This window comes from Lemur catta, chromosome 1, assembly GCF_020740605.2.
Source record: "Lemur catta isolate mLemCat1 chromosome 1, mLemCat1.pri, whole genome shotgun sequence".
NCBI lineage: Eukaryota > Metazoa > Chordata > Mammalia > Primates > Lemuridae > Lemur > Lemur catta.
In genome coordinates, this window is record NC_059128.1 from 68,214,819 (window position 1) to 68,227,632 (window position 12,814).

The 12,814-nt window shown below is 34.0% G+C and overlaps 2 protein-coding genes across 2 annotated transcripts; both read left to right on the forward strand.

The window, feature by feature from the left end:
- LOC123631907 (olfactory receptor 4K2) lies at positions 1 to 1,410 on the forward strand. Its single transcript, XM_045542047.1, has 2 exons — positions 1 to 34; positions 437 to 1,410. The coding sequence occupies exon 2, from the start codon at positions 460 to 462 to the stop codon at positions 1,408 to 1,410; it is 951 nt and encodes a 316-aa protein (XP_045398003.1). The 5' UTR covers positions 1 to 34; positions 437 to 459.
- Positions 1,411 to 9,533: 8,123 nt separating this feature from the next.
- On the forward strand, positions 9,534 to 10,505 carry LOC123631976 (olfactory receptor 4K15-like). Its single transcript, XM_045542144.1, has one exon. The coding sequence runs from the start codon at positions 9,534 to 9,536 to the stop codon at positions 10,503 to 10,505; it is 972 nt and encodes a 323-aa protein (XP_045398100.1).
- Positions 10,506 to 12,814: the final 2,309 nt, after the last annotated feature.

Genomic DNA, 12,814 nt, shown 5'->3' on the forward strand with positions numbered 1-12,814 from the left:
TATCATTATGGATGAATTATAAATGACTAAACAGGTATGTGTGTGCATGTGCATGTATGTGTGTATTTAACACATTGTCAGCATAAAGTAAGTGCCCACTAACTGTTAGCTATTATCTTTATGATTATATAGATGAATGGATGGACAAATAGGTAGGTCTGTTCAGCATGATATTATCTTGGTTGGATTACTATATAGTATCAGAAAATAAAGTGTTATTTTTCAATACCTGTGATTAAAGGGGTATTTTGCTTTAATCTCTAATGTAGAATTATATAATTTCCTTTCCAATCGATATAACAAATGAGAAAGATGGAAAGAATAGTTATAAGTTTCATAGAGGAAAAAAGGTCTACAAAAGTAGATTATTGGAAATGAAGCTTTTGCTTCAATCGAATCATACCTTCCTCTTAATTTTTTTTTTTTTTTGAAACAGGATTCTACCTATGAATCAAGACAATGGATGTGGCTAATAAGTCTACTGTGTCTGAATTTGTTTTGCTGGGGCTTTCTAATTCCTGGGAACTACAGATGTTTTTCTTTATGGTGTTTTCATTGTTTTATGTTGCAACAATGGTGGGTAATAGCCTCATAGTCATCACAGTTATAGTTGACTCTCACCTACATTCTCCTATGTATTTCCTGCTCACCAACCTTTCTGTCATTGATATGTCTCTTGCTTCCTTTGCCACCCCGAAGATGATTACAGACTACCTAACTGGTCACAGAACCATCTCTTTCGATGGCTGCATTACCCAGATATTCTTTCTGCACCTTTTCACTGGCACTGAGATTATCTTACTCATGGCTATGTCCTTTGATAGGTATATTGCAATATGCAAGCCCCTGAACTATGCTTCAATCATTAGTCCACAGGTGTGTGTTGCACTCGTGATAGCTTCCTGGACTGTGGGAATTATGCATTCAATGAGCCAGGTCATATTTGCCCTCACTTTGCCATTCTGTGGTCCCAATAAAGTAGACAGCTTTTTCTGTGACCTTCCTGTGGTATTCCAGCTGGCTTGTGTGGACACTTACGTTCTCGGCCTCTTTATGATCTCAACAAGTGGCATAATTGCTTTGTCCTGCTTTATTCTTTTATTAAATTCTTATGTTATTGTCCTGGTGACTATCAAGCGTCATTCCAGAGGATCATCGAAGGCCCTTTCTACCTGTACAGCTCACTTCATTGTTGTCTTCCTGTTCTTTGGGCCATGCATCTTCATCTACATGTGGCCACTAAGCAGCTTTCTAGTAGACAAGATCCTGTCTGTGTTTTACACCATCTTCACTCCCATTCTGAACCCAGTAATCTATACCTTGAGGAATCAAGAAGTAAAGACAGCCATGAGGAAACTGAAGAATAGGTTTCTAAATTTTAACAAGGCAACCCCTTCTCATTATTTTTAGTTTTAACTTCTAGTTCTAGTTAGCCTGTAGTTCTAACTTCCTAAGCATTAAGTATCACAGTTTTTGTGACACAGCATTGATCACAATGCTGTGCTAAGCTCTGATTTCTGGAGTTCTTATCAAATTATAATTTCCAAGAATTGGTGAGAGCATGGGTCAGTGCATTTTAATACTATTCTCATGAATGTGTTCAAAATATATTAATATTTGAAATTTCAGAAAAGCAATTTAATGGAAATAATTTTTTTCCAGAAACAAATACTATCTATACAAATATCAGGAGTGATTGTTCCAGTTAAGACATTTAATAATAATAATCAATTCATTGGAAAATAGGAACAAAAAATAATAAAAAAATATAGATTAAAGAACTAGGAGATGATGACAATTCCGGTTAGCAACTGAGTTACTCAGTTGCCCCTAAAATATGACAAATTAGTAAGATTTCTATAATGCTTAGAAATTTTTATATTGTTGCAGGAGTTTAGCCTCTGATAGAAAAGCAATGATTTTCTATTAATACATACTTCCTGGAGCCACTCCTAAACATTTAAACCAATTCGTGGTCCCTTCTAGTAAAGAAAACCCTGGAAATATTTTATTAAAAATTTGAATGAATTCCAAAGAAAATCCTGTGAGGGTCAGAGTCTCCATAAACCACTTTTACCTCATAAGTAGGGCAATACAGCCATGTTACCCCTTTTGGTAAAGCAGAATGAGTAGAGAGGCTGGAGAATTCTGCACATCAGAAAATATTATGAAATGAGTTGCAAAACAGTATACTTTGTTTCATTCAGACACCATGGTAGCTTAATTCCTGGGAGGTTAACACTAGAATTAAATTAAGAGATACATCTTATGATAAATGAATTTATGGAGAGTCTATGCTTTCATTTTAAAGTGTTACATTGCTTTGCATTTTGATTAAATTTACTTTTTCTTTAAATATTTGGATGTAAAAGTAAGAAATTTGTGCTTAGCAATACACAGTCAATGAAGTAAGCATGTTTTTGTACACAAATAGGTTTTGTTACTGTTATAAACAAGAATACTAGGTTCAGTATTAGCTTTAATGTCCTTAAAGTATCACTACCACCTGCTGATAGATACTGGAATTGCAAGTATTGAAATTCATGAGAAATAATTCTTTTGGGCATCTTGTTTGCAAATCATCTTCTTTAAATATTGGCATACATTAATGAATTAACTGTTATTTAGAATTTGCTAAATGAGATTTATGAAATATAGTGTCATATATGTGATCCAACTTCTGTCCCAAAGGAAAAGATATGTTGCAATGATAGTATTTCATAAATATCAAACTGTTATTTTCTGGCATGATTGAGTAAATACAGAAAACAAAGAATTATATATGCATTAATTATCATTCATGAGAAATAATTAAGAAAAGAAAATTCCTAACTTTTCATTTTAAGCCAAATAATAAGAGGAATGTGTTTTATCTTCATCAGTGTGTTTTTTCTTCATTAATGTATTAAACAAATAAGAAAACAAATTTACAAGTATGAAAATATGTGATATTGTGTTTAAAACCTGTGCAGTTTTGAAATCATTGAATAAAAATGTCTACAGTATTAATGTGAAAATAATACACGTTTATATCAGCAAAATAATAGCATAATTCTATTTTACACAGGGATACAAATTGGGCCAATTTAGATAGTGTATGTGAACTTTCTTTTGGTTGCAGTTATGTGTGCAAATATGTTTGCATTCAAGGATCTTATTTATATAAAACATTTTAGCTAGTGTTTTAGAACTATGCCAAATAATTCTTTTACTTAACATATTTGTTTGTCCAGGGAATATTTTCAAAATTAAGCAGCTTTTGCAGTATAAACCTGTGAAGTCTTTTGGAAGAGATGCCATCAATCTTCAGTGCTATCGTGGAGAATTCTAGAATTCAAGAACATTTGCCAAAAAACCCTCAACTGTGTAACTGATTAGCAGACAACTCTATAAGGCAAGTCAATAATGAGATTGGATAGTTGGATTGATAGGAAAACTCTGTAGCTGAGAATAAAAAGGACTACAGAAAGCCTTTGGAGTACTTCCATGTATAAAGGGAATGACCTACCATCTCCCCTCATAGCTCATCGTGAGGAGTCAACATTCAAGATAACTCTGCGTGTTACAGAAACACTTAAAAGTCTCAGTTAGGACTTACGATGGATGGTTTTATCACCGTATTTCCTCCACAAGCTGCTGACACTCTTTGACCAAGGGTGAGTGAGTGACAGGGCCACAAACTCATTCATAAGCAGCAGTCAGGATGGTGCCATTTGCCACCACGGTATACAGAGTCAGAAATGACATTTTGCAAAGCATGCTACATAAGCATTCCCTTTTTATTGCAGCCATGCCAACATCTATTGTTTTTTGCCTTTTAAATCATGGTGATTCTGACAGGCTAAGGTAGTATTTCATTGCGGTTTTGTTTTGAATTTCCCTGAGATTAGTGATGTTGAACATTTGTTCATATGTTTTTTGGCCATTTGTCTACCTTATATAAGTTTTTCAAACTTAAAAAAAAAAAATACTAGTGACTCCCTTCAAGTTAAAGCAAAGTTGTTGAGAGAGACAGCTGGAGTAACCCTCTTCTCTCCCTATTTCTTCCCTGACACTATGTTGCATGATGATTTTTGGTTGTATGTACCCAGATTGAAAAACAGACAGATGAAAACAGCTATGGAAATCTGATTCATGTGAACATCTTACATGTATTCTCAGACTCCAGTGAAATCCATGATGCAATATAATAGTCCTTCAGTTTATACTCTTCTTTTATGATGATTAATTTTCTAAAGAACATAGTAATTTTTGGTTGTGGACTATTTTTAATGTTCTTGATTACAACTGCGAGGTAAATATGCACAAGTTACGCTGGAGTTAGTAGGACCAACAGCCAAATAGGATTGGAAGTGTGACTTGGATCATGGGTTAATGTATTCTATCTGTATTGTTGCCAGTGTAAGTCAATTGAAATTTTATTTTTTCTCTCTGATTTTTGTAAAATAAATAAATAAATTCCAACACATAGTATGTACTACAATGTTTGTATTTTTGTTTTTTCTCTGGTAATTTACAATGCTAATATTGGGAGAAGGTATATACTCATTTACATTTGTAAGTATCTCTTAAGAATTAATTTTTTAATAAAAGAAATTGTTTTAGAACTGGAGGCTTCAGATTTTTTCCCTATCTATTAGCCTTTTTATAGCTACTAATTGCAAGCCTGTTGTAATTTGCCTATCTTTGTTCTTTACCTTGTAACTCTACTAGGAATCTAAAGCCATAAATGAAAGCTAGATTTTCCCCATTTTCTCACTTACCACCCATCAAAGGAAATTTAAAGGAGGGAAAATGTTTTTTAGATTGAGACTGGAAATAGCACTTCAATTAGTAATTTGTTTTCACATAATTATGTATCTATATCTATGCTTTTCTTTACATCAAAGTATAATTATATTGGTTGGCCTTCAGTGAAGAAAATAGAAATCACTGGGTATATGAAGCAGATTTAATACGGTGCGTGAAATGCTTACAAGTTATTAGAAGACTTACAGGAACAGGCATTGGGGGCAACTATCAGAGCTGTTGTGTTCTGGACTAGACCCCAGTGATGTGCTCTAAGGTACAGAAGCCTCACTGCCATGGCCACTGTCTCATTGCCCTTGGCACTTTTGAAACTGGCAAATGTCATGGGACTCAGTCTGGCTGCCACAGTTACTTTCCCTCACATCACATCATCTTGCTTACCAGCAGGGTTATTTGAGTAGATGCCCTCTGCCTCACTGTGCCTTCTAAAACTCATGTTGGTTGAAAACATAGGAAAAAGACCCCATGACATCAGTCTGGGCAAAGATTTTTTGGACATAACCCCCAAAGCACAAGCAAATATAGATATATGGGATTATATCAAACTAAAAAGCTTCTGCATAGCCAATGAAATAATCAAAAAATGAAAAGCCATCCTACAGAATAGAAGAAAACATTTTCAAACTATACATCTGATAAGGGACTAATATCCAAACAACTAAAAAACAAGAAAACAAACGACCAGTTAAAAAATAGGCAAAGGACAAGAATAGACATTTCTCAAAAGAAGACATACAAATAGCTAATAGATATTTTAAAAAATGCTCAACATCACAAACCATCAGGGAAATGCAAAATAACCACAATGAGATATCAACTCACACTTGTTAGAATGGCTACTATCCTCAAAGGCAATCACAGTAACCATAAAAATAAATAAATGGGACCTGATCAAATTGAAAAGCTTCTGCACCGCCAAGGAAACTATCATGAGAGCAAACAGACAACCTACAGAATGGGAGAAAATATTTGCATGTAATGGGTGTGGTGTGTACCGTCGGGGGGATGGACATGCTTGAATCTCTGACTCGGGTGGGGCAAGAGCAATATATGTAACCTAAACATTTGTACCTCCATAATATGCTGAAATGAAAAAAAATAAACATAGGAAAGTACAGTAAAAAAAATAATACTATAGGTCAATTTCACTGGTAAACCTATATGCAAAATTCTAAATGAAAACTTACCACATCAAACCCAAATTATTATATCCTCACATAACACATTATAATTAAGTAGAGTTTATGCTAAGAATGCATGTATGTTTGCACTGGATGTTCTATCAATGATATTTAACATTTAAGATTAAAGAAGGAATTCATTAAACATTCCAATTGTTGGGGATCAGATGTTCTTTGCTGAGTTTTTTCATTTTTCCCACCAATGTGGAGAATATCACTAAAGATGCAATTCAATTCTTTATGCAGGATTTCAAAAATCTCTACATGTAAAGATGTCCCTAAATCTACTGGAACATAGTGCATATAATTCGTAGTGAGTAAGACAATGGGAAGAGCTTTGGGAGCTGAAAGGAAGATGAAAGTTTGGCTGCCTGGACTTGAGCCATTTTCCTTATTCAACAAATCATCAATGTCTAATAACAAATAATTGTCCTGGGACACGTCTGTCTTCCCATGGTCCCTGTTCAATCCTTAGTTCTAAATAAAATGGAGAAATAGGAAAATGGGAAAAGAGTGAAATAGAGTGCTGAAAAGAAGAGGTTTTCTTAAGTCAATGTTATTATAGTTATGATATCTCAGCTCAAAAGCATGTATATATCTGATGCAATTCTCTTACAGCAGTATTTGATCTGAAAGAAGCCAAAACTTGTTTCAACTTTCTCAAAATCTGTACATAACTTAATTAGGTATGTTTTCTATATTTTATGTCAACCACTTGCATGATCTATTTGCTTGGGATTCTCCCTTTGGAAAATGATAATGAGACCTTTAACTAGAGAATGAAACTTAGAGCAATTGCTCATGATACTTGGACTTTTGTTCAAATTTCTTTGCCTTGATCACATAATATTTATATTCATTTTAGTCTGGAGCATAAAATTGGATGTTGACTGTGATAGAAAATGTTTTAAGGATCAATTTATGTAAAATTTGAGGTGTTTTTTTTTTTTTTATTCTAAGGATTTCCTTCTGAAGTAGTGAATAGAAAAGACTCTACAAAAACATCCTGACATCATTTTACATTTATCTCGGTTCACTCCAGCCCAGTCTATCACCTGGACAAAATGACATTCAGTAGAGGGATACAGTGTCACTCTCTACGATGATTGCTAGCATTCTTCTTTCTCTCCTGACCACATCTCATTAATTTTTCATTCATTTTCACCAAAAGACAGTTGCCATTTTATAGGTGACTGACCAAATTAAAAGATATGGTCAAGAACAATTTTATTCCCAATATTTTAAATAATACATGTTACTTTTGGATAAAAATTTACCTTCCCACAAAAGAATGCCCTAGGAGGGATGCCTCCACTCACCCAACTGATAACTATTGATCTAAAAATCCTTTGTAGTAAGTAGTTTCATTTTAGGTATTTTGTGACAGTATGCACTCTCACTCATTTGATTATTATTATTTTTTTTATGCTCAGGTTTTTGGAAGAAACTTTGTAAAAGGTAATATAGCAACAACCCATGTAGCACATATTATCAGGGAATAAAGGTTTCCAGACTAATATATTATAAACTAAAATTTATCATTTTAAACAAAAAACATTAACCATTTCAGAGAACAAAATATATGTCACCTCCCACCCTTTTGACTAGAAAGAGCTACTATTATTAAGTTCATTTATAGTACAATTAGTAATATTAAATGAGATTGAATAAACCAAACCTCTCATTTTCCAATCTGGGTGATTCCATTCATTGTATACTCCTAAGCCATATCTTTTAGATTGCATTAAAGAATTTACTGTCGAGGGCTGTGGAAAGAGCTCTGAGGACTTGGGATGAAGTGCTGGATTTGTTATTTGCTTTTTATATAATATTGAACATAATTAACTTTTTTGAGTTTCAATTTTCTTATGTAGAAAATGAGGACAACATCTCTTCCTTACCTCAAGTTTAAGGCTCACATATTCCATGTAAAAATGCTTCCAAATTAAATAGTTTTGCAAACTGATGCAACCACCTTTTTAAATAATATTTTACAGAGACTGACACTTAATCACTTCTAATTATAACACAGAAAATAAAATAGCAGAAACTTCCTTCTTAAAAGACAAAAACAAAAATAGGCAAAAAACGCTCCTTGTCAGCTAAAAGATTTGCATTTCTAAGCACAATTTTTAAAAATAAATTATCAAATAATTTTCTACTTCTTTGGAAGATTTTTCTGCATTCTTCCAAAGAAGCTGCAGAGGCCGGGCACGGTGGCTCACGCCTGTATTCCTAGCACTCTGGGAGGCCTAGGCTCCAGGTCAGGAGTTCGAGACTAGCCTGAGCAAGAGCGAGACCCCTGTCGCTACTAAAAATAGAAAGAAATTATATGGACAGCTAAAAAAAATATATATATGTATATATATATATATATATATATATATATATATATATATATATATATATAGAAAAATTAGCCAGGCATGGTGGCGCATGCCTGTAGTCCCAGCTACTCAGGAGGCTGAGGCAGGAAGATTGCTTGGGCTCAGGAGTTCGAGGTTGCTGTGAGCTAGGCTGACACCATGGCACTCTAGCCCGGGTAACAGAGCGAGACTCTGTCTCAAAACAAAACAAAACAAAACAAAAAACAAAGAAGCTGCAGAGAAAAAAGGCAAAATGTATTATTTTACAACATATTTGCAAATTATTTATTATCTCTAGTGTTTATTATCATTTTTTTTTGTTCATAATATTTTTCCTGAATGAGGTGGCATTATATTTTGTTAGATATTTTTCAAACAATTTACCTTATTAGGTTAGAGAAGTTCTAATCAAAGCCTACAAATTCTATATCCTGAATAGAATTACTTCTTTTGGAAGGCTTCTACACTGATGAGTGAAATATCACAGTTGATCTTCACATGATCTACTTTTTAACTACCTAAACTAAATCAAATCTTTGTATTTCATGGATTGGTATTATCACCTTATTTATTGATGTTCTATACTGGCATATGGGTCATCTCAGTTTACTTATTCTCATATGGTACAATGTTAGCTGCAAGGGACTTTAGTTCAAACCAAAACAGTTATAACCTCAGAGACAACGTGGATTAAAAAGTTTTAATGATGTGGTTGCAGGTGTTATGTAATAGAGAAAAGACAGAGGCAAGAGGAGAGAGAACCATAGTAAAAACAAAGGGAAAAAGATAGTTATTTTCCTTTTAAATGCCGCTTCTTAAAAATCTCTAAGAAATGCAGTACAAGCATCAAGATATCTTAGCATCTCCTGTTAATTGGCCTTTGCAATGTATTAATATATGTTATTTGTTTAGAATCAGATTTAGCATATACATTTATAAAATGGAATTGTTGACTTATATGGTTGAACCTCATAGCTATCTTTCATTAATAAAGATAGCTGAGAGAAGAATATATATGTCAAAATTACAGATAAGACATTTCCTAATAGAATAACTCTAAGACCATTCAAAATTAATGTTGAAAATAACACTTTATAATTGTGGTCTACTTTTCTTGCTCTTGATAATGATCCATTAATGTTTATCTTTGTAGGTACTTCTTTTGTAGTCTGAGACCATGGACCAGGGAAATTATTCTAGGGTGGATAAGTTTGTGTTGCTGGGACTCTGCAGTTCCTGGGAGCTCCAGTATTTCTTCTTCATGTTTTTTAGCTTCTTGTACATTGCCATTGTGCTGGGCAACCTTCTCATTGTCTTTACAGTGATTTCTGAACCTGCCCTGCATACACCCATGTATATTATGCTCAGTAATCTTTCTGTTCTTGATGTTTTTCTGGCCACTTATGCAACCCCTAAGATGATCCATGATTTTCTTCATGAGCCCAAGACCATCTCCTTCGAGGGCTGCATGGCCCAGATATTCTTACTCCATGTCTTTGCTGGTGGTGAGATGGTGCTTCTTGTAGCCATGGCATATGATAGGTATGTAGCCATCTGTAAACCTCTCCATTATGCAACCATTATGAATTCCTGCAAATGTACAGGCTTAGTGGTAGGCTCTTGGGTCATTGGGGTTATGCACTCCTTGAGCCAGTTAGCTTTCACTGTAAACTTGCCCTTCTGTGGCCCAAACATTGTGGACAGTTATTACTGTGACCTTACTTTGGTCATCAAACTTGCCTGTACAGATACTTATGTTCCTGAAGTGTTGGTGCTTTTGGACAGTGGCCTTATGGGGATGACTTCATTTTTGCTCTTGTTGATCTCCTATACGGTCATCCTGGTTACTGTGCGGCGTCATTCCTCAGCAGGTATGGCCAAGGCCCGCAGCACTCTGACTGCCCACATCACTGTGGTGACCCTCTTTTTTGGGCCCTGTATCTTCATCTATGCCTGGCCTTTCAGTAACTTACCAGTGGATAAAGTATTTTCTGTGTTTTCTACGGTTTTCACACCTATATTAAACCCCCTTATCTATACATTGAGAAACAAAGAGGTGAAATCAGCAATTCATAAATTGAAGACCCAGTATGTAAGTTCCAGGCTGTCTTCACAGTTTTCTCTCACACAACTAGATTTGTTGAATTGAGTTGACAAGTGGAAACTTGTGCAGACATAGATTTTAACATTTTTTTGTGACCATCATTATCTTTAAAAATTATTTGTTTAAAATAATAAATGCAATGCATGTTTTTTGTTAAATATTTATAAAGAAGCCTATATATGATTATGTTTTTTCCAATCATATTTGATATACTTTTATAGTTTCTAGTTAATTGCTTATATTTGCTACATAAAATCAATGACAGGATGTTTCATAAAATATTGTACAATTTAAATTATATGAAATTAATTTTATAAAAATTTGGGTGCATATACTTATGTGCTAAACTAAGAATGATATGTTTCTTTTATGGTCTAAAATACTAAGCAATTTATAAGATTTAACTCTAGCACTAAAAACCAATCTCATTAATATTCTTTTCTCATAGATTTTTATATCAAAAAGTTTGATTAAAAAAATTCATAGATTAATTCAGCATGTAAAATAATTTTACAAAAGTTTAAGGTAACACTTTTCAAATGCATCTTCATTTTATTTTTTCCTTCTCACATACAATACTTGAGGCACTTCACACATTACATTTTTTGAAGCTTTATAAAATCACTTGATGTTAGTCAGATAACATTTATTCTCTTATTATTTTGTCCCCACAATGGTGTTGACATCAAAATATGATAGTTAGCCAGTTTTAAGTCCATAAAATAATTATGTAACACTGTACATAAAGCTTTGGACACTTGGCAATAAAACTACATAAAAATAGAACAAGACACAAAGGCAGTTACTTCAGAACAATGAACATTATAATCTGGAAGCAAATTATGATGCCACCCCAGTGCTATGGACTGAATGTCTATGTCCCCTTTCTCCCTCTCAGCGCTATGGTCTGAATATTTTATGTCTCATTCATATATTGAAACCCTTACTACTAAGTTGATGATATCAGAAGGTAGAACCTTTGGGAGGTGACTAGCTCATGAAGGTGAAGCTTTCATAAATGTGATTAGAACTCTTATAAAAGCAACCCTAAAGTGTTCCTTCTCTTTTGCCATGCGAGGTTGCAGCAGAAAGACTGCTGTCTATAAACCAGGAAGTGGGTAGTTAGCAGCCACCAAATCTACTGGCCCCTTGTTTTTGAACTTTCCAACCTCTAAAACTGTGAGAAGTGAATTCCTGTTGTTTATAAGCCACCCAATTTATGGCATTTTGTTATAGCAGCAAGAATGGACTAAGATACACAGTGTTATACACCACCCTGACTTCCTCCAAGGTGATCTCACTCTAGAATGAGTGATACATAGGTGATATATAGGTCCAGCTGATACAAAATAAAGATAGACAGCACATTATTCTATGGACGTATCTTACTCATGTTATACATTTGCTGTGCTCTTATACATAACTCATCTGGCAAACATCATCATCATCTTGGGTGATTCAACAATCCTGCATTGTACTGTTGCTTCTTTCCTGGTATCAGCATTGTGATCAACAATTACCTGGACAGCAACAACTGCTATAGATGTCCCACATGTAGTTTTTTTCTATAATGTGCTAAATATTTTAAGTCTATGACCCCATGGTGAGAAGTTAGATTTGTCTGGTGTTCTTCCTTTAAAACTCATTATCCTTAATTCTTCTTGAACATTCAATCTAATTATTGTGCTGATTTTCACTGGAATACAGAATTTTTGTTTTTGTTTTTGAAAAACAAAATCAGGATCATCCATGCCACTACATATTTCAAGTAAGGTAGAAGGAATATATTATTAACTAGGCCCTTCTGTTCAAAAAGTACTTCATCAGGATGGACTGTGAAATTCTTGTATTCATCTAATATGGCTTTGGAAAATAACTAATGTCTGCAGTGTACCTATCACAGGAACTTTAATCAGACATACTGAATGTATATTTTAATGCAGTTACTGATTTTGGAAAAATCCTATGCCAGGGGTGGGAAAACTTTTCATATTGGAAGGCCAGATTAATTTAGCTGTGGTCAAATAAGGCCGCATTCAAGAATCTTCAATTAGATATGCTTAAAAATGTACATTATTTTATAAAAATCAAACTACTATGTACTTAATAATTTCAAAAAATAAAAACTATTTGCCAATTTTAAAGTTAACTAACCTTTTAATGACTTTGTGGTGTCTGCTTTTTGTTGAAAAGCATTTGAATAATTGGTTGCAGCATGAAGGTCCACAGTTTCAGTTGAGCCTCTAGATGGGGTATCAGTTATTTGTGACCTTCAGGACATCTTGATTTGGGTTAGGTAGGTGAACGTATATTCGCAGCAATAAGTGGTTGAAAAGTAAGAAGCATTTTTAGGG

Excerpts from the sequence above, each read along its gene's own strand:
- LOC123631907 (XM_045542047.1), top strand. The coding sequence starts at position 460 with ATGGATGTGGCTAATAAGTCTACTGTGTCTGAATTTGTTTTGCTGGGG.
- LOC123631976 (XM_045542144.1), top strand. The coding sequence starts at position 9,534 with ATGGACCAGGGAAATTATTCTAGGGTGGATAAGTTTGTGTTGCTGGGA.